General features: G+C 36.5%; 3 protein-coding genes across 3 annotated transcripts; 1 reads left to right on the forward strand and 2 right to left on the reverse strand.

Annotated features, from left to right (window-relative positions):
- Positions 1–3,831: 3,831 nt before the first annotated feature.
- Positions 3,832–4,305, reverse strand: LOC145076502 (uncharacterized). The gene is made up of 2 exons (XM_079022354.1): positions 3,967–4,305; positions 3,832–3,855 (listed from the first exon to the last, which is right to left on the reverse strand). The coding sequence occupies exons 1-2, from the start codon at positions 4,303–4,305 to the stop codon at positions 3,832–3,834; spliced, it is 363 nt and encodes a 120-aa protein (XP_078878480.1).
- A 14,577-nt stretch (positions 4,306–18,882) lies between these two features.
- Positions 18,883–19,743, reverse strand: LOC145076503 (uncharacterized). Its single transcript, XM_079022355.1, has one exon. The coding sequence runs from the start codon at positions 19,726–19,728 to the stop codon at positions 18,883–18,885; it is 846 nt and encodes a 281-aa protein (XP_078878481.1). The 5' UTR covers positions 19,729–19,743.
- Positions 19,744–20,554: 811 nt separating this feature from the next.
- On the forward strand, positions 20,555–25,611 carry LOC145074552 (BRASSINOSTEROID INSENSITIVE 1-associated receptor kinase 1-like). Its single transcript, XM_079020905.1, has 10 exons — positions 20,555–20,930; positions 21,074–21,209; positions 21,302–21,373; positions 21,481–21,624; positions 21,731–21,802; positions 22,065–22,136; positions 22,219–22,289; positions 23,558–24,019; positions 24,558–24,955; positions 25,081–25,611. The coding sequence occupies exons 1-10, from the start codon at positions 20,849–20,851 to the stop codon at positions 25,396–25,398; spliced, it is 1,827 nt and encodes a 608-aa protein (XP_078877031.1). The 5' UTR covers positions 20,555–20,848; the 3' UTR covers positions 25,399–25,611.
- The last annotated feature ends 869 nt before the right edge of the window (positions 25,612–26,480 follow it).

Genomic DNA, 26,480 nt, shown 5'->3' on the forward strand with positions numbered 1-26,480 from the left:
TGCAAAGGGAATACGACGCTGAAGCTGAAGTCCTGAACCGTCATCACAATTCTCAGTTTCTCATTATCGCACGGAATGGAATTAAAAAAAGTACATAACATATTATAATGGTTTGTATTGCTATTATATATGTACTTGTTAATTGTATGGAGTATTTTCCTACCCGATTCTTTATTAAACCAACCAACATGTAAAAATAAAAAAATAAAAAAATAAAAAAATAAAAAATTATCAATAAGTGTCATTTAAGAAATTTTTGGGTATACCCGATAATTACCCGACCCGACCTCAAACCCAAAATTTTCGGGTATACCCGATAATTTTCTGGTATACCCGAAACCCGAAAAACCGAATTACAATATAGGTCGGGTATCGGGTATTATTTTCTTAAGGAAATACCCATTCTACCCGACCAGTTCTACCCGAAACCCGAAAATTTTACCCGTTCAACACCCCTACATCCAAGTAGACCTACTCGCCAAGTCGGGCTCCCGACTCGTCGAGTAGGTTACTTAAAACCTGTGTCCAAAGTCTATTCTACTCAACGAGTTGGGCCTCCAACTCGTCAAGTCCCAATGCAAAATCTGCAGTTATTTAAATTAAAGTATGTATTGGGAACCGGGTGTTACAAATAGGATTTTATACTAATATTATATAACCATAATATTTATCTATATACCTGTTGGATTAGGTGTCGAAGCCCATAACTATTTTGGTATGTACTTGACCCGATTATGAGCATGGTCCTTTTGGGTTGCCTTCACCATAGCAACTGATAAGATGAATTAAGGAGAAAGAGGACTAATTATGATTTATTAATATATTATGTGAATAATATATTAAAAAAGAAATTATATTGTTTAATTAATATTGATCAAGAATTAATTTAGAATTAATTTTGTGATCAAAGGAGATTAATTAAACTTGGGGGACTAATATTGTAATTATAAGATAATTGCATTGTGGGCTGGGGAACCCTTGGAAAGGGGTTGGACGAAATCCTTATGGATAGCCCATAAGATTTTGTCCAAAGGGAGATTCTGGAAGGATCTTGTAGGCTACTTAGAGCCTAAGTAACCAGATAAGGCCTTTGAGTGAAACCCTAATTCCTCAGCTATATAAGGATACCCCAGGCATCCTAAAATCGCCACTTGAAACCCTAGAGGACAAAAAATAGATATATAATCTTTTTCTTTTTCCAATTGTTAATTCCTGGGCAGAACAGAACAAACCGATTGATTAGTTCTCGTGATCGTAAATCCACTTTAGCTAATGTAACTCGGGAAGAAGCTGGAACCATGGACGATTTTGTGCCTCCTCCTCCTTCTTCTAAGCCATCTTATTGCTAGTGGTGTTTGTGACTCCATTAGAGGTGCACCATTTGAGGCACTAAGCTGTCAAAGGTCAAGGATATTCAAGGAGAACTTGTTATTACTACATAACAAGAAAGGTAAGATTTAAACCCTAGTATATATGTCAATTTGATTGTTGTATGCTAGTTCTTAGGATCACTTCTTTGCTATTCAATGTTGTTGTGTTCATAGTAGAAAACCTAGATCAAAGCAATTAGGGTTGCATGAACACCATAGGAATGATGTTATGCTCATAACCCAACAATACCATGTACATAATAAACATATAATTAACATTTATATAAACACGTATTGTGAACGAAGAACTTATTTGTTTATTTCTTTATAAGAAATCTTACATTATTAACCATCATAAATAAGGATCTTCTATGAAACACTTCAATGAAAAACATAGGCGTTACAATAGTTAATGACAAAATCTATCTACTAGGATACACTATGGGAAAACTGCCATAACTCCTTCTAGGAAGCTCGAAATGGTACACTGTTTCTTGCATTGGAAACTAGACATGCACACCTTTTCAATCATATATTATACATATTTTTGGATATCTAGATTGCTATAGATTTTCTATTGAAGTTGGACAAAAAATAAATATATTTTGTTCTTTTATTGTATTATACAATCCTTACAGTTGGTCCACTTTTAAATTCATCCAATGATGTCCTTTCATGTCACTTATCGTGCAACTTAATATGAAACGTATGGATTCCTTCAAACCTATCAAATTAAGAACCTTCATTAGTTCTCCAATTATTCTGAATTTTTTTAAAAAATGACTGACTTCTTTGAAAAAATGACTTATTTAACTCTTTGTCCCTTTCATCATGCTCAGATGTCACTTCGTTCATTTTTCACCTTCCATGAGAATTTTCAATACACACACATACTATTCCGTATTTCAATAATTATGTCTTTTAGAATAATAAACAATAATACATCAATCGTTTATCATGGTATTCCCTAGTCATGCATTCTTATCATTTCCAAATAGCACATAGGACCTAAGTGTGTCAATAATAGTGGTCCTAAATCAACTTGGTTCTTTCTTATTCCTCATAGTTTAAGCTTAGGTTCAGGCCACAACACTTAATTCACTTAAACTATGGCTTTAATACCAAATCGTAACACCCCATTATTTCAATAACGAGAATAACATTATTGACATTAGTTGCACTAATGTCATCTCTAATGGAAGAACGTCCTCAAAATTCAACATAAAAATAATAAAAAAGCATGATTTAGGGTTTAAAAAATTCCAAGGCCGAAGCGAACATTAAGTACAAAATCTACCAATAATTGAAACAATATATTCAAGTATTTGCTTCATGCTAATCCAATGTCTAAGTCTTTCCATTTGGCACATCCACTTCGAAGGATCTAAGTCCACACATATTTCAAACCCAAACCTAAAACACATGTCAATAAAAGTGATACATAAGACAAACAACGGGTTATCAATATATGCGTTTTAAGACTCAAAATAACATTTAGAAGAATAACACATATTTCCCTTTTTACAAATAAAAGCCAAGTACAATTATCAAATACGAAACAAAAGATATAAATGGAGCCGTAATTCCCTTGAAAGTAAGAAAGTCAATCAAAATCGATTATGGTATGATCCTCTTAAAGGACCATAATGTACCTTAAGGTAGAATATGTGTCATCCCTTGATTTGATACTTCGCTTTGAAGGTTCTCACTTTATCTGAAGCTTGTACCCAAGTAACCCCTTGTTCATGCATGTTTTCCCCCATTGAGAATCCCACACGAGGATAGACCATTAATATTTCGCGAAGGGAGGTGTCGGGCCAGTAGTGCCATACAATGTCTAGAAAATTAGAATAATCTTGGCTAAACAAGATATTTAAACCAAATTACCCATAAAAACAATAGCAAGTTTCAAAAAACATTCATTGCATTTGACATTAACAATTCAATAAATAAAAAGCATAAACAATATTCCAACAAAATTGACATGTGCCCTGTATTGGGAAAACACCATGTACTCGCACTAGGGGGTTAAAGATAGATTTAACTCTAGAACTCCGATGCTTATCTTAAACTCTTATTGAGTCCGAAATTTGTCCATAAATTACAATATACTAATAAAGTATTATCACACAACAAGAAGAATTAGCAAAAATAACCTATGTTCAACCGTTTCGTCAAATATGTTTTTTGTCCCTCTTTTTAGCACTCTAAGGTCTATTTAATCCCATAGTGCTAACAATGCCTTGACTTTTCTGCCTATCATTCCCCAATGGGATCAATACATAATACATATAGTAAACCCATAAGATTAATGACTAAAGATAAAAGACTTATGATTTGGGAAAATATCCAATGAGGGTGATTTAAGACTAAGACTCAAGAGTTTTGAATGAAAGTGATTATTCAATAATACTTAAATGAGTTAAAATGATTTTTTTTGAAACAGCCATATATTATAAACTTAATCAGAATAGTAAGTAACTATCTGAGAGTAAAGTACAATTACAGGAACCAATTAAAACAAGAAAGGGAAAGTGCAGAAGTCTTCCCAATTACAATTAAACTTTTTCCCCCTACATTTAATCCATGTATAGACCGTTGCATTGATGTTGTCCACCACTCCACAAGGGTTAGCAAATCTCTCCTGGAATAAACGTTCATTACGTGCTCTCCATATTCCCCAAAGCATCCCATAACAAATTTCATTGAATCTTTTCCTTTTTTTTGGACATCTGCTCCAGTTTGCTGCAAATTGGATCAACTCGTCTATGTTCTGAATATTACATGTAGTAACACCACACCACCTAATTATTTTCTGTATAACAGTGGCTGCAAAAGGGCATTTAATCAACACGTGATTTGCACATTCCGATTCACCTATGCAGGCACTACAATTGTTTGTTTCGATCTTGACTCCCCTTTGTGAAAGTGCCATAGTTGTTGGGATCCTTTCCAATGCAGCTCTCCAAATGAAAGTTATGACTTTTATAGGAATGAGTTTACTCCAGGTGAGTTAGTTGTTATTACTTGATATAGAAGGTTGTGTATCAATTTTCCTCCTTGGTAGATTTACCTGATAAATGCCATCAGGTGCTAGTTGGCAGGAGAATTTGTCTTCACCTAATTGTAAACTAACTGGTCCAATAGCTGCTGATATACCATCCACTTGGGCTGCCAGATCTGAAGTCAATGGACGTTTCTTCCACTTCCCCATAAATTTGCCTGCTACAATTCTTTCTGACACCGTACATGTTTTATTCATCTCAATCTCATATAGTCCTGGGTAAACTATTTTTAATTTTTCAGAGCCTGCCCATGTATCTTGCCAGAATTGTGTATTATCTCCAGACTTTATTATTTGTTGAAAAATTTCATTGAATCTAAAACCCATCGCTTCGATGTCCTTTTCACACCCGCAATATTGTTCCAGCCACCTTTGAATTTCCTTTTTGCTATGTAATCGATCGGTTTGTTTTTTTAATTGTGTATTCCTACAATAACTTTATCCCACAAAGAAGATGTTTCTTGTTTAATTCTCCACCACCATTTCACCAGCAACGCTACGTTTAATGCTCTAATAGATCCCACCCCTAACCCACCGAGTTCCTTGGGAGCAATTACTTTATCCCATGCAACCCAATGAATTTTGCTCTTTTCCTCACTTCCACCCCATAGGAATTTCCGACGTATCTTTTCAAGTGATTCAATGACCCCGATCGGGGCTTTAAAAAGTGACATGTAGTAAGTTGGAAGATTACCCAAGACCGCCTTAGTTAATGTGAGTCTTCCTCCGAATGACAACGTTTTGGATTTCCAAGTAGAAAGCTTAGCTTGGAATTTATCAATTATTGGTTTCCAGTTCTTTATCAGCTTCATGTTTGCACCAACCGGTACTCCAAGATATGTAAAGGGAAGAGATCTCGATACACATCCCAAAATTTGTGCCCACCTAGCATTTTCTTCTGATGACACACCAACACCCACGACTTTTGATTTGTTGTAGTTTACCTTCAATCCTGAGGATACGTGAAAACACTTGAGTATAGCTGTAAGATTTTTCAGGTTATTCCTTGACCATTCCCCTATAAACAATGTGTCATCTGCATAAAAAAGGTGTGAAATTATTGGGCCATCTCCAGGTACTTGTATTCCTTTGAATATTTCTTTTTCCACCGCCGATTTCATTGCTGCATTTAACCCTTCCATTGCTATTATAAATAGAAAAGGGGAGAGTGGATCCCCTTGCCTGACACCTTTCGAGATGTTGAACTCTTTTGTTAATGATCCGTTTACAACCACCGATGCTCTTGAGGATGACAAGCATCCACGAATCCATTTCCTCCATTTTGTCCCAAATCCCATTTGACCTAAGATCGAATCCAAGTATTCCCAGTTAATGGAATCAAACGCTTTATCAAAGTCCACTTTGAAGAGTAGAATGTTTTTCTTGATACTTTTTGCCCACCCACATAGTTCATTAACTATTAACGGACCATCGAGTATACTTATTACTACAACATATGCCGATTGTGCCTCCCCCACAACTGACTCAATCCTTGTGGCAAGTAGTTTTGATATTATCTTATACATACAACCAATCAAGCTGATTGGTCTATAGTCACTAAGGGTGGACGGGTCTTTAACTTTTGGAGCTAGTGTGATGCAAGAAGAGTTACATCCCCTCCCTAGGGTACCAAATTCGTCAAAGTGGCCAACAAAGTTCATCACGTCATCTGCAATTACGCCCCAATATTTCTTTATAAACTTAAAGGTCAACCCGTCTGGGCCCGGAGCCTTGTCTCCACCACAGGCCCATACTGCCTTCTTAACTTCATCGACTGAGAAAGGGGCCTCCGACCTGATGGCATCCATCATATCAGTAGATTTGATGTTGGGGTTGACAAGTTTGGGGCGTGATACCCATTGCTCGCTGAATTTGTGCTGGAAAAAATGAAAGGCTTCGTTTTTTAATTCTTTGACACCGGTGGACCATTTTCCGTTTATCATTAGACCCGCAATTTTGTTTTTTATTTTGCTATTGTTTACGTATCCATGGAAGAATTTTGAGTTCTCGTCCCCATCTACCACCCATCTGGTTTTTGATCTTTGCTTCATATCTATCACTTTTAGTGAATTATCATTAGTTTAAGAATTATGCCTATTCCTTCGACCATAAATATGTTGAATCCAAACATTACTCACTAGGCATTTCCAATGCCTAAACTATATTTTTGACATATAATCATGTGAGAGTAGTGATTGAAGGCATTAAAGGAGACCTTGGATATATAGAAGGGCATGATTTTTATATCCTTTTCTTTGAATTAATGTTGTGCGGTAATATTGAACACCCTCAAAGTTTAATCTTTTGAACTGCGAACTTTTAACAATTTAAGACTCTGGGAGCATATTTTCTGCAAAGATAATTTTATAAGAATGATAAATGATTTTTAAATAAGTTATTCATTTAAACTGAAAAAAGGGATGTTTCATTAGTGACTTAGACCGAGTTATAAAATGGTTTTCTTCACTCCACACTCTTAATAACACCAACCGTGCCACCTTCCACTACCCTAAAAGCGTGAACGACACCCCCACCCTTTCCGCTGCCCTAGCAACATTGCTGAAACATAATTTGATCTCCTTAGTGGCTCTCGACACCTCCACGTGTTTTATTTTCCATGTCAACATCCTCTTCCACTGCTATTTCATCGTCTGCTACTACATCGACAACCACATCAGCTTTACCGACATATTGCCACTTCCACTTCTAGTCATATAATTGCCACCCATGTTCATCACGTTATTTCAAAACCAATCCACAAAACTCAACCTCCATGTCAACTCTTCTTACTGCTTCCCTTACACGTACTTAAATATATTTAATCGTCACATCCCTAAATTCACGGTCATTTAAAAAAAATTTATTTATGCTTTTCTGAAAATCAGAGTATTCATTTTTAAAGAATAATATTGCGGAATTTGTTCCCAGAAAAACATGATAAACATATTATCAAACCATTTACGAAGAAATGTATTTTGTTTCTATTAAAACTTTGGGATGTCATTGTAAATACAGAAACATAAGCATAAACAGACCTTACATTCATTTACACTAGTGAACTACATTTCCTTTAATCTCTCAGTGTAATGTAGCTTCGTATCGACACTTGTGATACAAATAAACTGAGTGGGTCAGGTTAGTAAACCTGGTGAGTACATAGGGATTTTAATCCCACAATGTTATATATATATATATATATATATGTGTGTGTGTGTGTGTGTGTGTGTGTGTGTGTTTTAAAACTCACAACATATACAATTTCACCTCATATAATCAATTTTTACCCCACCCCATCGATCCTTACAATGACACGATCTATACTCTCGGATCTAAAATTAACCTCTTTACCTAATTCGTATTCCCAGATCTAAAATTAACCTCTTTACCTAATCCGTACTCCCAGATCTAAAATTAACATCTTTAGCTAATCCATACTCCCAGATCTAAAATTTACCTATTTACCTAATCCATACTCCCGGATCACCTATGTCTAATCCAAGCTCCCAGATCAATAATTATTCCCATTCCATACTCCCGGACTATGGACAATTGACTGTGTCTAATCCATGCTCCCGGATTAATGACTAATAACCATATCCTCTCCATACTCTCGGACTAAGGACAAATGACTAAGTCTAATCCATGATCTCAGATCAATGACAAATTTTAAAGTTCTACCCTCCGTGCATATATCACTCGTACTTATAAGGATATACTACCCAATATCCCTCTTAATTAAATTTAGGTTTACTCTATATCCTAAATCATAATATATTATCATATATGCTCTTAACACGTATTTCAAGCAATATCAAATATTTCACACATAAACATATATTTAATACTTTAATCAATAATTGTATTAAAATCATGTTCATGAAAGGAACTATGCACTCACTTGTTAAAGTGATGATTCCAAACTCGGGCAGCGCTTCGCTTCTAACAATTATATTTTCCTTCGATGAAACCTAGTATCATTACCACTAGATTTTCGTCTAATATTTATAGCAACAATTTATGAGCGATATTGTTTTATAAGTGTTAAACAATACTTTTTAACCACTATGTATAGACATGGGCCAGACATGAAACACCGGAGGACAGAACCATTTTGGCGTTATATCACTTCTAAAATCCAACAACCATATGCAGCTCTTCAAACTAGATTCCCCGTACCGCGAGTAGTTAAACGATATTATACTAACACTTTGTATATTATATTTTATAATACATATATTGTTTATAAGTTCATAATAACAATATTAAACTTAAACATAAGCTATACTTAAAGTAAGGTGACCATATCTCACTTACCAGGGGTTTAGCTAGGAATCGGGTTCTGCGGGGGTAGAACTTTCGTGACGAAATCTCTTCTTCTCGGAGCCTTCTGGCTCTACAGAACTCGCCTTTAACACTTAGGAAGTGCTAGGGAAAAGACTTGAGGGTTTGGGGGGTGTTGGGAGAGAAGGGTTGAGAATGGTGTGAAGAAATGAGAGATTTGCGCCTCTATTTATAGGCTGGGATTTGGACCAACTCGCCGAGTTCAGGGCCTCCAACTCGTCGAGTTGAGTGCCAAGTGTCACCATCTGGTGGCAAGGCATGGAGAGGAAGCAATGGTTAGGATTTGTGCCACGTGTCACTCACAGATCACTTCAAAAACTAGTTACTTCTAAAATCCATAACTTTTGCATACGAGCTCCATTTTTGACGTTCTTAATATCCACGCGTAGGAGGCAACATGATCTACAACTTTCATTTAGATTTCATTGGCTAATTTTGACTTTATTTTTAAAGTTATATTTTAACAGGTCTGGACAGGTAAAGTCCATTAAAAATTCATAACTTTCTCATCTGACGTTCGTTTTCATCTGTCTTTTTATCGTTGAGCTCCTATTAACGAGATCTTTGATTCTCGATTAGGTTGTGTCGGATAAAAATTGGTCTCTCTAAAATTCGAATTCCGGGTTGTGCACTACTATGCTAAATCTTAGAAAAATCATAACTTCCTCATACGAAGTCAGATTTGGGCATTCTTTTTATGCACGCTCTCGGTTTGACGTATACTACGACTTTCATTTAGATTGATAAGGCTAGAAAGTAATTTATCAAAAGTTCACTTTTTACGTTACGCGGTGCCGTGCCGGTTTAGCCGCAAAACTTCGACATGTCATAATTTATTCGTTATAACTCAGATTTCGGCATTCTTTATATATACGGAACCCATGTGACATATACTATAGCTTTGTTAAGATTATTTACTCTAAATAGTCTTCTATCAAAAATTCATTTGTAACGACGTAAATTTTTGAATCAAAATTTTCAATTTAAAAATATAATTATCACAGTAACAAAATTCCAAAAGTCACAATGTCAAAACATCAAATCCCATAATCCAAAAACTGTATATATATAAAAACTCCAGGATCTTCTGAATCATAACTCAAAATCTGATGTGTGTGTACAATCATGTCAGCACCTCCCGTGATCCTGAGAAGTACTTGAAACACATAACACATAATACGGTAAGCACGAAGCTTAGTGAGTTCCCCAAAATACCACATACAACACATTAGCCACTCGAGGCTATAACTCTGTAAGACCCTCCACTCTATGTGTCTTAGTGGAACCCTCTAGTCTCATGGCTCGTTGGACCCTTTGGTCCGGTCTCAGTGAAGACCCTCTGGTCTCACAGCTCGTTGGACCCCCCGGTCTGATCTTAGTAACACATAATATAGCATATATATCACACTGACAAATGCATAACTCAAATAAGCACATACGACCCTCTGGTCACACATAAATACCACTCTAGGTAAAGTATAGTGAGAAGACTCACCTCGTAAGAATTGGACAACCTCGAACTCGAATCACCAGTCCAGCCTCCGCCTAACACACATAATAATTATCCCTAATTAATATATGCTCTCATGAAGCTAGACTAACCCTTCCAAATACTCACAGAAGGGTATTTGTAGGAGGTTGAGTAGTAGTACTGGGTTGGGTGGTTTTTCAGCGGCTATAGGTATGTTGTAGAGGTGGTTGTGAATGGTTATTAGCAGGTGATGGGGTCTTGGTGGTGGGAACGTCGGTGTTATGTGTTGGAAAATAAGGTGAGGAGTCTGTTTGGTTAGGGCCGGTTGTATTTTAGGTTGTAGATGGGGTAGGTATTGTGACATCCCCATTTTCACGGCCAGAAAAGACCGATTTTTTTTATACTTTATAAAAATCAGAGTACTTCTTTTCATAAAAATGTTGCGGAATTTGTTCCCAGAAAAACATGATAAATACGTTGTCAAAACATTTTCGAAGAAACATATTTTATTTATTTTAAAACGTTTGGGATGTCATCGTCAATACAGAAACATAAGCATAAACAGAACTTACTAGTGATCTACATCTATTTAATCTCTCAGTGTAATGTGACTTCATGACAAACCTGTGACATAAATAAACTGAGTGGGTCAGGTTGGGAAACCTGGTGAGTACATAGGGTTTTCAACCCACAATAATGTATTAATTATGTTCAAACAATCAAACAATCAAACCAATTACCCATCCCCATTATTTTCTTTACTCTTAAGGATTTACCCTAAGAATCAACCATTCCTCGTTCATACATACCTAAGGATCATCCTAAGGAATCGACACAAAGTCCATCGTCGCCGGGGTCTAGGCACTAAGTCTGCATAGTCACCAGAATTTATACAACAGGCACTAAGTTTGCATAGTCGCCAGGGTTTTGGCACCAAGTCTGCATGATCACCAGGGGTTAGGCATCAAGTATGCATGATCGCCAGAGTTTAGAGTACACCGAGTGAACACATCGCTCACAACACTTACAGGTTGCGAGCCTGCTAGTGTTCCACTGGACTGTCTAGAATAGTCCGTGGTTTTCATCCATACTCTGCTGAATGACGGGGCCATCGTTTGGGAAAATGCTTCTCACATCGTTCACCTCTCACCCTCACCTCGTGGTCTATAACACCTCCCAACTCATCGTCCAACTTATATTCCATCTATTACATCTATCCATGTTTTACCCCAACATTTTTGTAGATATAAAATACATATACAGTTTAAATCCTTTAAAACGTGTATAAAATCGTTCAACTAGTATAGACAGCAAGTACTCATATAATACGCACACATAGCACATAATTTATATAGAATACTTCATATCTATGTGTAAGATGAAAGAGACCATGCACTCACTTGAAAAGGTGGTGATTCCGAACTCAGACAGCGCTTCGCTTCTTAAAAAAAATTCCTTCGTCGAAACCTAGTATTATTACAAGTCGAGTTTAGTCTATTATTCGCCGAAACTAATTAATAGTCTAGCTATTATTACTATTATATAAGCGTTAAATAACACTCAATATAACTCATAATAATAACCCAAATAATTATTTTAAGGTCCTAAAAATGTTACTATAATTAAATAAAAACTATATTAAATATAGTATAGGCGTAGCTCACTTACAACGGGTTTTTATTAAAAACCAGGCTTCGCTGGAGCAGCGTTTCCGAGTCGAAAGCTTTTCTTCTCGGAGCCGTCGGGCGCTCCGGGGCTTTCTTCTCGTGCTAGGGAGGTTCCCTAGACTTGGGAGGGGTTTAGGGAGGTTAGAGAGAAGTTAGAGAGAGAAAGAAATGCTTATGGTGTGAAGAAATAATGAAGGGTTCACCCTTTATTTATAGGGATTTTATAGTAAAGTAGCTGCTAAGTTTCGTCCGTATCTTCCGCGTACGAGCTCCGTTTTCTACGTTCTTTATATCCACGCGTTGGTATTTACGAGGACAACAACTTTCATTTAGACCTCGTCGGCTAATTCTCCTTCTATCTCAGATTTACAAAAAACTGTATTGTATTTATCGCGCTCGAAGAGTAACGACTAAGCTTCGTTCATATCTTTCGCGTACGAGCTCCATTTCCGAATTTATTTATATCTACACGTTGGTATTTACGAGTACTACAACAATCATTTAGACCCCGTTGGCTAATTCTCATTCTATCTCGGATTTATAAAACTGTATCGAATTTATCGCGCTCGAAGAGTAGCGACTAAGCTTCGTCCATAACTTTCGCATACAAGCTCCGTTTTTTACTGTCTTTTTATCGTTTAACTCATATTAATGATATCTTCATTTCTCGTTTAGATTATTTTGGCTGAAAATCGACCGATCTAAAATTTGAATTTTCGGGTTGTGCACTATTATGCTAAATCTTAGAAAAATCATAACTTTCTCATACGAAGTCAGATTTGGGCGTTCTTTTTATGGACGCTCTCAGTTTAAAATATTCTACGACTTTTGTTTAGATTACTAAGGCTAAAAAGTCCTCCATCGTAAATTCACTATTTACATCTCCCGGTGTCGTGCCGGTTTTGCCGTAAAACTTCGACGGGCAATAACTTCTTCGTTATAACTCAGATTTTGGCGCTTTTTATATATACGGAACCCTTGAGACATATTCTACAACTTGGTTAAGATTATTTATTCTAAATAATCTTTTGTCGAAGAGTCGTTTTCGACCCCTATTATCTCTAAATTGACTAGCCCGGATATACGGGCGTTACAGGTATTTAGTTTGTGCTTGAGTTAAGTGGGCTAGGTGATGGATAGGATGAGAAACATGTATCATGTGAGGGTGTAGGAGGTGTAGTTGATGATGTTTAGAGAAAAGGAAAATATGCTTCATTAAACCGTACGTGTCGGGCAACATAAATGCGATCTGTAGTAGGATCTAGGCATTGATACCCATGATGTGGTAAGCTATACCCTAAAAAGATAAAAGGCAGAGAGCAGAAATCCATCTTGTGTGGATTTTATGGATGAAGGTTAGGGAAACATTAACACCCGAAGACACGTAAGAAAGACCAATCGGGTTTGCGATTACGAAGATGTTCAAAAGGAAAGATATTTGATGAAGTGCGATAGGGTGTGCAGTTTATCTAATACTTAGCAGTCTTAAAGATAAAGTTCCAAAAATGCATTGAAACACCAGATTCAGCCAAGAGGGTGAGACCGGTTTCCACCACATGGTAGTGTCGTCGCTCAACAAATCCATTTTGTTCACTTGTATAAGGGCAAGAGAGATGGTGTATGATTCCAAGAGTTGTGAAAAAGGAGGATAAGTTTCGAAATTCCCCTCCCCAGTCAGTTTGAACTGATTTGAGTTTAGTTTTAAATTGTCTTTCAGCCATTATATAAAATTGTTTAAATTTGTTGAGGACATCAAATTTTTGGTTTATGGCAAATAGCCACATATATCCAGTATAATGATCAATACAAAGTAAAAATAAAATGACCATAAACGAAAGTAATAAGAGCGGGTCCCCAAACATCACAGAATACTAAATCCAAGACATGTGAACTTTTATGATTTGAAGAAGGTAAATGCATTTTTGAGGATTTTCCTATAGGGAACGAATTAGCAAAAAAAATGGAAGAATTGTTTGTAACAGGAAGATGGTTTTTTGAAATCATAGAGTGTAAAAGCTACGGGTGGGGGTGCCCAAGTCTTTGATGCCAAGTTGTTGGAGAAGCTCGAACAGTGGAAAAGGCAACATTAGAAACAGGATGAATCTTTGGTAGAGAGAAAGAGTAGAGACCATCTTTATAGGAGGAGAGTTCTGGTAACCATATCCTTCACACAAAAAAGGTAGAGTGAAACTCAAAGGATACATTGTTGTCTTGACAAAAATGTTGTACGGAAAGAAGGTTTCGTTTGATTTGAGGGACATGTAGAATTTTGTTTATTGAAAAGGTTTTGTTTGGTGAGTTAAAAGATGTAGAAGCAGTATGAAGAATAGGAAAACCTTTTCCATTACCAACATGAAGTGTATCCTCACCATAATAAGGCTCAGAGCTGTCAAAACCGCTGAGATTAGGCGCCACGTGATTGTTTGCACCGGTGTCCGGCAACCATGATGATGATGATGTGTGCGAGTGATAATTAGTAAAGTTTGCTTGTGGAGCTTGTCTTGGTGGAAGAATTGTTGTTGGGTCACGATTGGGACATTGTGATGGAATGTGTCCAATGCCACACCTGTTACAAGAACCACAGACTGTATTCTAAGCAAATCTATTATTGTTGCATGTAGTGGAGCCTGAGTTGCGGTTGTTTTGATTGTTGGTGTTGTACGACCGATTGTTGTTGTAGTACACGCGACCACGTCGAGTAGATGGGCCACAGTCACGGTTGGCTGGTGCACGAGCAGTATAAAACACCTAATTTGGTTGTTGTGCAGGTTGATTTGGCTGTTGTGCAGGTTGTACATTAAACCCCAATTGTGTCATCAGTTTTTGAAGAGATTGTACTGTTTCGGGAGTAAGCGAGGAAGAAGCAGAATCATAATTGCTTGTAGTGGTGAAAACTTGAGTAGCTAGAACAGTGGAATCGAACTTTTTTATCATGTACTCGTGATCAGCAAGTAATCTAGAAAGCTCCAAAGAGGCAACAAGAGGTTGTCTTGTAATCAAGGTGGACTTCAGGAAATTGTATTCTTCTCTAAGACCTAAAATAACCAACATAACAATGTCTTTTTCTTTCATAGGCTCACCAATGTTTTCTAAAGCATGTGAATACTCTTGTGCTCGAGCAAGATAGGTAGCAGATGCTTCTTCAGGTTTCATCTCAATCTTGAGCAGTTGAGTTTTGAGGATGTATTCTCGTGAGGATGTGTGTGGTGCATAAGCACGTTCCAAGGAAAGCCATAATTCACGAGAAATATCACCCTATACATGCTTTAATGAGGCTTCAGAGATCGTTGAAAGCAGCAACATGCAGACATGAGCATCATTGGAGATCTATGTAGAATAATCAGGATTTGGTTGAGGGGATGGTGTAGCTGCAATAGTTTTAGATGGACAAGAAATAGATCCATCGACATAGCCAAAAAGACCATTTGCGATGAGGAAGGGTTGGATCATTGTTTTCAAATATCCATAATTGGTGGGGTTTAAGGTAAATCCAAACTTATGATAGTAGTGATTAGTTTTATCCACTGTGGTGAAAACTGCAATGGCCATTGTTGAACGATTTGCAGGAACAGGGAAAAAAAAGAGAGGTGGTGGTTGCCTTAGGGCTGGATGATTGGCTCTGATACCATAACAAACTTGGTATAAGAATTATGTATATTGTGTATTCATATCTTATTGTACATAAAGGAGCTCTATATATAGAGTCATATTCAATCTAATTATAGTAAACTAGTTGTGTAATAACACTAATTGATAATTACAATCAATGACATATTTAGCACAACAATCACTGTTTAATATAAAGGAACTATAACACCCAAAAATCTATAATGTAGAACGAATAGTTAAAGCTCACTTTACATAAGAACCCTAAACCCCAACATGATTTGTGTTCATAGCTAAATATATTAGCAAACAAAGGAATTTATGTTTAAAACATATAGAACGTACATAAAATAAACTGAGACATATATGAAGTGGTTATTCAAAACCTTATTTCAACAAAAGTTAGAGATTTTCCTTTTCCCTCAATTTTTTATCCAATCCGATTAGAATACAATACATGAAAAGACCCATATTTGTTCTACAATAAAACTTACCATAAGATATAATGTCCATAATACATATCAATATAAAAGCTCTAGTGTGCCCCTATTTATATTACAAGAATTGATCAGCATCATCATATTGACAACATCTTATGTTAATATGCCAAAGAGGTTAACTCGGTCATTTATATTAAATATTATGAGGTTTGGGTTCGGTTGAAAGGTTATTTCAGGTTGTAGTTACTTTTTACTAAGACAAGGAGCCTTCTTAATAACAGTTATAATATGTATCTTAAATAAAAAGTATAGGAACTCACCCTTAATCGCATTATTATTTTGACTAATCTTGAATACTTTAGAAGCAATGTTATACATGTATGACTTGCGCCTATACTCATGATGAATCCAACCCTAATGAAGAATCTAAGACCCGATATAGTAGGTTCTTGGTAGAACTGCAAGTTGTTATCACTTCCTTTCAACATGAAGAATCCAATAACCAAAAAAGGTTAGATTTTTAGAAAGATAGAAAATATAAGAGCACCTAGAAAGAATAAAGCTTTTAATTAAAAACAATTGGTTGCCAATGATAAAGAGTAAGAATTACCCATTACCTTTCCTGCGTTTGAGAAGGACTCATGAACATCATATTACATTGCCTTAATCTGCAAACAACAAATTGACAACAAATGGAATTTTTATGGAACACAATAGTCAAACAAAGTCAAAATGATAATATTCATCTAAAATATGCACCTGGTAAGTAAAAGACAATCCGTTGGTCCGTTCATGGATCAGCCTTAGGCTCCACCACTTCTTTTATATCTTTCAGTATCCTGCTACTTAAATAACTAACAGTACGACTATGGAATAAATCAAGGGTAAACACTGAGTAAAGCTTTTACATCTTCATTCCAATTACTTGTGAATCGCGATGAGAAGATAAATGACACTTTCACCTTCATTTTGATTACCTATGAATCGAGGTGAGAAGATAGAGGACATTCACCTTCATTAGAACAAAATGAACACCATAACAAATAAAAATCACAGTTAATAAGCTTGTTTTTACCATTATTTACACTTAATATCATTTTAGGCTATGTACCTTTCTATGCATAACAACAACATAATTAAATTCTTCCATACATTGCTAATGTATATACATTGATATCAACTGAATGGTTAAATTATCAACTTCAAATGGATTTGGAACTCTAAAACAAAAGGTAGTTACTGATTTATTGTAAAACAAAGATCAACAATCAACAATCTAAAAAATCAAAGCAAGAATAAAACACCTTGAGAAAGCCATTGTTCCCTATGAACATCAAGCTTGTCGGTCATAAGAACATGGATTCAATTGTCAAAATTGTGAAAATAACAAGAAAAAAATAAATAAAATTAGGTTAATTGATTCTGCTCATAAGAACATAGATTCAATTGTCCATCTAACCTTCTTTCGAAATCTAATCCAGTCAATGAAATTACGAGAGAGAGAGAGAGAGAGAGACCAAATGATATGGAAAGGAGGAGGCGGCGTCGGTCAATGGGAGGACGAACCTTACCACAGGCATGTTGCCGTTTTTGTGATTTCACCGCAAGTAAGAAATGACGACGGTATCCAGGCGAAGGAATTCCTTCGCCATGACAAATTCTTCTCGGACTTTGTTGATGACATCCTCGTTGACTTGGATATAAATGGTGGTAGTCATTGAACTTTCCATTTCCCAGATCCTTGAAACTCTCGTCTGGCACAAAAACCCTAAGTAGTAGAAATTGGATTTGGAGTTGATGAATTGGAGATTAGGGAAGGTTTAGGGCTTCGAGATGGAGGAGGAGAAAGGTGGTGAAACGATGGAAGAGGTTTGTTTGCATGTAATGGTCTACATGTCTTGTTACTCTATCACTCATAGTTTAGGATAAATCACATTTTCACCCTTGTGGTTTGACAACATGTATTTATTTGATCAAATTTATCTACTTCTAACATATGTTGGTCAGTGACCACTATTTAATGGTCACCGATTGTTTTTTTAGTTAGTATTTCAATGACAATATTGTGTCATCACTATATGCCATTTAGTTGAGTTCAAATAACGAAAAAGATTTAATGACCACTATTTTTTATCACTAAGCCTCTAATGCAGTGACCATTTTTTTTGGTCATTAAAGCATCCAATAGAGCAACTATTATTTTTAGTCATTAAGCTAGCTATGATATTAAGTAAAGACTCATTTTATTTTACGGTTAGTGACCGGTGAGTGACAACAATTATAGAACTGGTCACTAAACTTATAGCATTACCAAAATTCAGTGACGACTTAATATATGGTCACTAAATGATGATGTTAGTGACCAGATTTTAGGTGGTTACTAAAAAAGACTTTTCTTGTAGTGATCGTCCGGCAGGAAATTGTGGTTATAGATGGCTGTTGGATTTTCCTAACACTAACAGTATAGAATTTCTTATGAACATGAGCACCACCTTCTTTAAGGACATTGTGATTTAGGTTGGGGGCATTTGCCCGTTTGTTAGAAACCTCAGTCTCCAAGATTTTATTTTGACAAAACTTCAAAAATGGTCACTGTGGTTTTCGAAAATATCAAGTTTAGTCCCTAAGTTCAAAAAACCTCACGGATCGTCCCTATGGTTTCAAAACTTTTAACATTTGGTCCCTCCGGCTAACTCCGTTACCATTTAGCCGTTAAGTCAGGGGCATTTTTGTCATTTCACTCCTTAGGGACCATTTATGAGGTTTTGTATTACTTTTTTTTTAAAATAAATAAATAATAAATAAAATTTAATATGTAAGGGTCCCACCTCTCTCTCTTTCTCTCTCTCTCTCAACGAAGAAAAGCACCTCCTGTTTCTCTTTCTTTCCCTTCCCCTCTCCATCTTCATCTGTGTTGATAGTCTCAGGTCGCACCTTCTCCGACCAACAACCCTCTGTTTCTGCCGCTATAAACACCTTCTTCACACACCTGCAACAATGTCACCACCGCGAATTCTTTCCCTTTCACCGATGTACCATCCTCAATCACCTCCACCAACGCCGTAATCCCACCTTCTTCCACGATCGCGGTCTTCCCTTCCTCTATCGCCGCCAAGCTACTCAACACCACCATCGCTTTCTCTGCCATTCCGACACCCGTTTCCCCGGCAACTAGCTCCACCAAAGGCTTCACCACCCCAGCAGATACTGCTCTCTTCTTGTTCGCCTTCATCGAGCAGAGCTTATACAGAGTGGTTAACGCGTCTTTCTTCCCTCGATTAGAACCATTGATTAGGAGAGATACCAATGGAGGAATAGCTCCGCAAGCTCCGATTGACGCCTTGTTTTCGTCGACCAAAGCTAAACTTAACAACGCACAGGCAGCGTTTTGCTTCGAAACTTCCGTCCCGGTTTTTACAACATAAATTAGGGATTTTACTGCTTCGGTGTTGGCAATCAGTGGTTTGTTATCGTCGAGGAGAGATAGATTAAGTAGCGCAGTAACGACGTGCTCTTGAGTCCAAGGATCGGTACACCGGAGAAGTGGAATCAACGCCGGAATGGCGCCGGACTCTCCGATTAACGCTCGATTATCTGATCGGTTCTTCGCTAGCAGTCTCAGCTTCGCTGCCGCCGACCTCTTCACGGCAACGGAACTCGAACTGAGACTATCAACACAGATCTTAACAGTCGGCTGTAAATCCTCAGGCGAAATGCTCTCAATTAGGCTGAAAGACACTGGTGGGATGGATTTTTGAAGGAATAACATTGACGTTGTGAGTTTTGGATGACGTAAAATGATGATGATGATGTGGGATCTCTTCGTTGCCCAATCCATCCGAGGTTGAAACGCATTCAATGCTATCGTAATCCATGGTTCCAAATTAAAGAAAAAGCAACAATACCCACAAAGAGAGGATCAAATTTACATGAAATTTGTTAGGGTTTTGCCTCGTCTTTTCCTCCCCTGTTTCGGGTTAAAGATGAAGATGAAGAGGGGAAGGGAAAGAAAGAGAAACAGGAGGTGCTTTTCTTCGTAGAGAGAGAGAGAGAGAGAGAGAGAGAGAGAGAGAGAGAGAGAGAGAGAGAGAGAGAGAGAGAGAGAGAGAGAGAAAGAGAGAGAGAGATGGGACCCCTTGCATATTAAATTTTATTTATTATTTATTTATTTTAAAAAAAAGGAATACAAAACCTCATAAATGGTCCCTAAGGAGTGAAATGACAAAAATGCCCCTGATTTAACGGTTAAATGGTAACGGAGTTAGCCGGAGGGACCAAATGTTAAAAGTTTTGAAACCATAGGGACGATCCGTGAGGTTTTTTGAACTTAGGGACTAAACTTGATATTTTCAAAAACCACAGGGACCATTTTTGAAGTTTTGTCTTTTATTTTTGTTAGAAATGAGTACTGATAAACCATTTAAGTCTATATGCAGTTAACAAATTTTCCTGAAATATCAATCTCGTATTTTATGAAAGTGTATATAGTCAATGGTTTTAAAGTCTTCTCTTGGACTCAAATCCTGAATATTCCCTTCCAGAAGATGAGTGAATTAAATGGCCTCACCCCATATGGTACGCTCTCCCTCTTTTGTCTTTTTAGGAGAAAAAGTAGAACCTTTGACTGCCTACACAACCCCCTCTTCCCCTGCTTCATTCAATTTAACATTTTTAATAGAGCAAAACCCACAACAAAATAACTTCAGCGTCATCAAGACATTCACGAAGGGGCATATTTGGTTTTAGTTTGTTGATTTATTTGTGGATTGTATAAATAGATTTTATTTGACTAAGCCGTGTTCAATGCTAGGTATTTTAGGTGTTATGTATTTTTTTTCTTGATCTTGTTGAGTAATTAATGATGAATCTACAATTTTAGCTTGCGAAAAATGGTTCAGACCATCCCTGTGATCCTCTATTGGTTTCTTTTGGTATTCTATAATTTGTTAAGGGTTTATGGGAATGCTGAAGGTATGTGCGGCTTTCTTCATGATTCCTGATTTTTATTTCATAAATAGGGATCTCATTAAAGATTTGATGTTTTGTTCTTAATCGTCATTAATTTAATGTCTTAAAGATGATCCCTATATTAACATTTCATATATGTATAATAGCTGATGTATTGAGGGTCCTAAAGGCACAATTAAGTGATCCTACGAATGTTTTGCAAAGTTGGGATCCTATTAGTGTAAGTCCATGTTCTTGGTATCATGTTGCCTGTGACAGTTGGAATAGATCAGTTACTAGAGTGTAAGCTTACCAACCTTTTGATCAACACTTGAAATTGTTTGATTTTTTGCATTTAATGAAGAAATTTGTGTTTTGGGGTTTGTGGAACACAGTGATCTTCAAAACGCAGGCTTGTCTGGTCAGTTAGTTAAGCAGCTTGGTCAACTTACATACTTACAGTACTTGTAAGTTTTCATATTTTGCGTTATCATACTATAATCCAAATTTTATTGTTTATGATTTTAAACTTACTAATATTGTGACATTTCTAAAATGATATGTTGTGGGACAGGGAGCTTTATGGAAATAACATCTCTGGAAAAATTCCTGAAGAGCTTGGAAACTTAACCAATTTGATGAGTTTGGATCTTTACATGAACCAGTTAGAAGGTGGCATTCCAGACACATTAGGCAACCTTAAACAACTCCGTTTCCTGTAATATTCAAGATTCTTTATTATGAATTTATCATAATTTACATTTAAATCATCGATTACGACCTTTTTTTTTTAATCATTTTTTTTTATTTTTGTGCAAGAATAGTCGTCTCAACAACAACAGTTTGACAGGAACTATTCCAATTTCGTTAGCTGGAATCAATTCGCTCCAAGTTCTGTGAGTACCCATTAGTGTTTTTTTTTTTTTTTTTTTTTTTTGAGACAAATCCTTAGTGGTTAAAACATAAAAAAAGTTATTTAGGTGGTTAAACAAGAAAAGAAAAGAAACAACAGTTTGACGGGAACTATTCCAATTTCCTTAACTACTATAGATAAACTAGAAATTCTGTAAGTATAAAAGTGTGTTCATTTTGACTTGTATTCATTCATGGATAATTGTTGAAACAAAGCCAATATTGTTCGACTTATTTCTTTCACAGTGAACTATCAAACAACAATTTGAGCGGAGTTGTGCCTTTCTATGGCTCCTTTATGCAATTCATGCCCAACAGGTCTGCTGTTACTGTTAGTTAGATGATTCTTGAAACCATGTCATGCCTTCATGATGTTGACCTCAAACTTTTGTTCTTTCAGTTTTGCCAATAATCCCGACTTGACACTCGTGGTTGTTCCACAAGCTCAAGCTCCTTCACAATCTCCTTCAGGTATTTCCGATCTTCATTGATACTTTTTGTCATTAGTTGGACCTTATCATAGGCCTTTCTCTTGTAGTTCTTACACTTTACCACCACCCTTTTTCCCAAATTTGGAGTGTTACATACTTACATCAACTTATTTTATCCAACATATCAGCGTTCAAGATTCTAATTATTTAGAAGCAAAAATGATGAATCATACATGATTAGTAGACCTAGCAATCAGGTTGGGTTCGGGTTGGCGGGTTGGAAACCTCAACCCAACCCAACCCATATAACATGTTTAAGTATATGGGTTCGCAGGTTCACAAGTTAGTCGGTCGAACCCAACCAAATAAGCAATACGTTTTCAAAGGTTTTTTCAACATAAAGTCATAAAATGATTAAAGTCATTAACATCAAAAAAAGAGGTTTTCAACATAAAGTTATAAGGTCATTAGCATCCAAATAAAATTAAAAAATGAAAACATTCATACAAAGTGCAAGTGTTCAAAAATATCCAAAAACTAATTCGATAATTTATTCATGCTAGAATTCACATTTCTTCCTCGAGCACCGACTTCTTCATGATGATATTCAAATAAGGCACCACAAAATACTAGCCACACGATTATACAAATACGAAAAGAATACAATGATACGAAATATTAAGAATACGGAAGGAAAAAGATTTCATTAATATATATATATATATATATATATACACACACACACACGGATTGACGAGTTGACCCGCGAACCCAAACATGCAACCCAACCCAACCAATAAATAAACAAGTTTGTGAGTTCACAGGTTGGCGGGTTGGTGCGTCAAAAATCTCAACCCAAACTCATTTATTTTCGAGTTGGGACAGAGTCAGGTTCCGGGTTGGGTCCAGAGTTGCCACCCCTAATGATTATGCCATTTTTATTACAAAATCCATTTTCATAAACGAAAATAGTACGCAAATCACATTCATCTTCTCATTAAGTCCATACCCTATTTTTTTAAAGGCGAATCCATAACATATCATATGCTTGCTACATGTCTCTGCTTCCCTATCAACATCTTTTGATTCGGATTATCCTAAAACTAATTGGTTAGGATACTCACAATCTCTAATTTGCATTACACATCATTTAAACTCAAATGAAAAAGAAAACTTCAAGAAATTGAGACTTACCCTTAGTATAACCCTGTAGCGTGGGAAAAACCTGCATCTTGATATCACGGAAAAGTCTGTATCATGTGTTAAGGAATTATCACTTCATAATTGTGTGTGCAATTGTAATTTCAGTGGGCAACAACCACACTGGAGCTATTGTCGGAGCTATTGCTGCTGTTGTTGTTCTCTTTGTTGCACTTGCTTTGTGGCGGGACAGAAAACAACAACTACAAGTTGATTCTTTTACGTTTTTAGCTGAGGAGGACCCCAAAGTTCATCTGAGACAACTAAAGACGTTTTCTCTACGTGAACTACAAGCTGCAACCCATGATTTTAGCAACAGAAACATTCTTGGTGAAGGTGCATTTGGTAAAGTTTACAAAGGATTGTTGGCTGATGGTTCTCTGGTGGCTGTAAAGAGACTCACAGATCATGTTCATGGTGGTGAATTGCACTTCCAGAAGGAGGTTGAGATAATAAGCATGGCGGTGCACCGGAATCTTCTTAGGCTGCAAGGATTTTGCATGACATCCACCGAACCGTTGCTTGTTTATCCATACATGGCCAATGGCAGTGTTGCATCTTTTCTAAGAGGTATTTTCACTACCTCTTGCCCTTCTTTAGTAAAATAACTTGACCTTTTATGTGAAATGCATGACATTTCAACCTTAAATAATAGAATCATTTTCATTTTTTTATGAATTCTGAACAAATGAATATGTAAGTGTGGGTTCCACTTATTTGATTTTGAATATCAAGAGTAGAGGGAGGTAAACGATATGCATGACATAGCCTGTGTTTCATAAGCACGACAAAAGTGGACCGCACTGAATTACACTTGAGAAGCTTTCTAGGGATATTTTTTATGATGAGAATGAGGGCGTTCACGTCTTTTTTACAAAAGAGTATACGTCCCTGCCTAGTGCCTACCTTGTTCCACCTTTTTGGATGAGACAAAAAGGTGCAAATTTTGTCATTTTGACATCAGTTTCACTCCTAGTCCAATACACAAGGAACACATGCATGACAACTTGTTATTTCTTGTCATGTTCCTTATATTACCTACCTATAAGATGAGGTCTTAAGACTTTAGGCAATAATACCTAACAAGATAATTGATAAATGACCGTAGATCGACCAGATAGACAACCTGCACTTGATTGGCCGACCAGGAAACAAATTGCACTTGGATCCGCAAGGGGCCTTGCCTATCTGCATGATCATTGTGACCCTAAGATCATTCACCGTGATGTGAAAGCCTCAAATATCTTGTTGGATGAGGAGTTTGAAGCAGTTGTCGCAGACTTTGGATTGGCGAAACTCATGAACTACAATGATACTCATGTTACAACAGCCGTTTGTGGTACAATTGGACACATAGCGCCTGAGTATCTATCCACTGGGAGATGTTCAGAAAAATCCGATGTTTATGGGTACGGGGTGATGCTTCTGCAACTCATCACCAGGCAACAGGCCTATGATCCTACTCGCCTTGCCAATAATCACAACGATGTCATGTTGCTTGACTGGGTAAGAAATATGCTTATGGTCATGATGAGGCTAGTTTCCTTGTCGATCAAATCAGCTTTTTTCAACATGCATGGTAACAAAGTTCATATTTTTTTGGTTTTATGGTTGATTTTGAAATTGTTTAGGTGAAAAGACTTTTAGAAGATAAGAAGTTGGAGATGCTGGTGGATGCGGATTTAGAAGGTAACTATTTGAAGGATGGAGTAGAAGAGTTGATTAAGATAGCTCTATTGTGCACACAAGTCACGCCGTCAGAGCGCCCCAAGATGTCAGAAGTTGTGAAAATGCTTGAAGGTTTTGGTTTAGCTGAGCGGTGGGAGGAGTGGCAGAAAGGAGAGATTTTCCTACAAGATTTCAGCCAGGAACACAATCTGAATATCGATTGTGTTATTGTGGATTCCACTTATAACCTTAGCAACGATCAATTATCTGGTCCTAGATGATCGGATTCCTGTTTGGTTTTTCGATGTGGATACATTTTTACTTTTTATGTAAAATGTGTGCTAGGAGTTTTAGCCGATACATTATATATAGTTTGGAGGTTGCTTTCAAAGCACCAATATATTCACCAGTAAATATGTGTGTGCTATAGTCGTCGAGAAAAAACTCATTTTCTATCGATTAATATCAAAGAAAAAAAAATGCCTTTTCTCTTCTTTTTTTGGATGTGAAAAAAATGAATAAAGTAGCAATTGGTATGTAGTAAACAAAGTTGGAATGAGTTTCAATATAACATGATGTTTGAATAACAACAAAGAAGACTGGTATACGGAAAAAAGCGAGAACATCTTTATGATGGCACAAAGAAAATAAATTATTATGCCATCGGTCTTAATCCTATGAATTTGTTTCAACACCACACAAGCTCTAATAAATCATATATTTATTTGAGATTTGGCTTCAATTTGTATCACCCTAAATTCTAATACAATGTACACCTAAAGTTTGTTTATTTTAAAAGATTTGGCTATACAGCACGTGGAATTCCTATTAACAAGATGTATCAACAACATAGTTATGCAAAACTATACACTAACCAAATTAGGTGAGTACATTACATTAAGTCATCTTAAACCTAAGTTACTTCCTTAACTATTTAAATAGTACATGCCCCAACAATCATGGACTATGAAAACAACGGTCATTGAACATAGCTTTGAGCATCTAAAATATAATTCTTGAATATGCATCATTAGTACATCATAATATACTCCTAAGAAAGCAACAACATAATCAATTGTAACGGCCAATTCATCTATTAAATGAGAGGCACATATGTTACAATTATATCAACAAAGCATCCCTAAATGGACCAAAGACAAAGTACTAACCTTTATCCCGGATTTCCCCTAATTCCATAACCATGAAGATTCACCATATTTGGGTAGCCTCATCATTCAATCATTATGAAAGCTTACCACATCTAGGTAGCTTCACCATTTAATCATCATGAAATTTTACCATTTTCAAGTTTCCCCACCATTCAATGGTACATGGAACGATCATTATCTTGATAACCCCCACA

Source organism: Lactuca serriola, chromosome 9 (assembly GCF_051521515.1).
Source record: "Lactuca serriola cultivar US96UC23 chromosome 9, Lser_US96UC23_V15, whole genome shotgun sequence".
NCBI classification, from domain to species: domain Eukaryota; kingdom Viridiplantae; phylum Streptophyta; class Magnoliopsida; order Asterales; family Asteraceae; genus Lactuca; species Lactuca serriola.

Bases quoted from the DNA above. Each gene is read 5' to 3' on its own strand.
- LOC145076502 (XM_079022354.1), bottom strand. From the start codon at position 4,305: ATGGCACTTTCACAAAGGGGAGTCAAGATCGAAACAAACAATTGTAGT. The intron at 3,856-3,966 runs GTCTATACATGG...CTTTACTCTCAG, and splicing joins TGGACAACATCAATGCAACG to ATAGTTACTTACTATTCTGA.
- LOC145076503 (XM_079022355.1), bottom strand. From the start codon at position 19,728: ATGTTATTCCTTCAAAAATCCATCCCACCAGTGTCTTTCAGCCTAATT.
- LOC145074552 (XM_079020905.1), top strand. From the start codon at position 20,849: ATGGTTCAGACCATCCCTGTGATCCTCTATTGGTTTCTTTTGGTATTC. The intron at 21,374-21,480 runs GTAAGTTTTCAT...GTTGTGGGACAG, and splicing joins CTTACATACTTACAGTACTT to GGAGCTTTATGGAAATAACA. The intron at 24,956-25,080 runs GTAAGAAATATG...GAAATTGTTTAG, and splicing joins ATGTCATGTTGCTTGACTGG to GTGAAAAGACTTTTAGAAGA.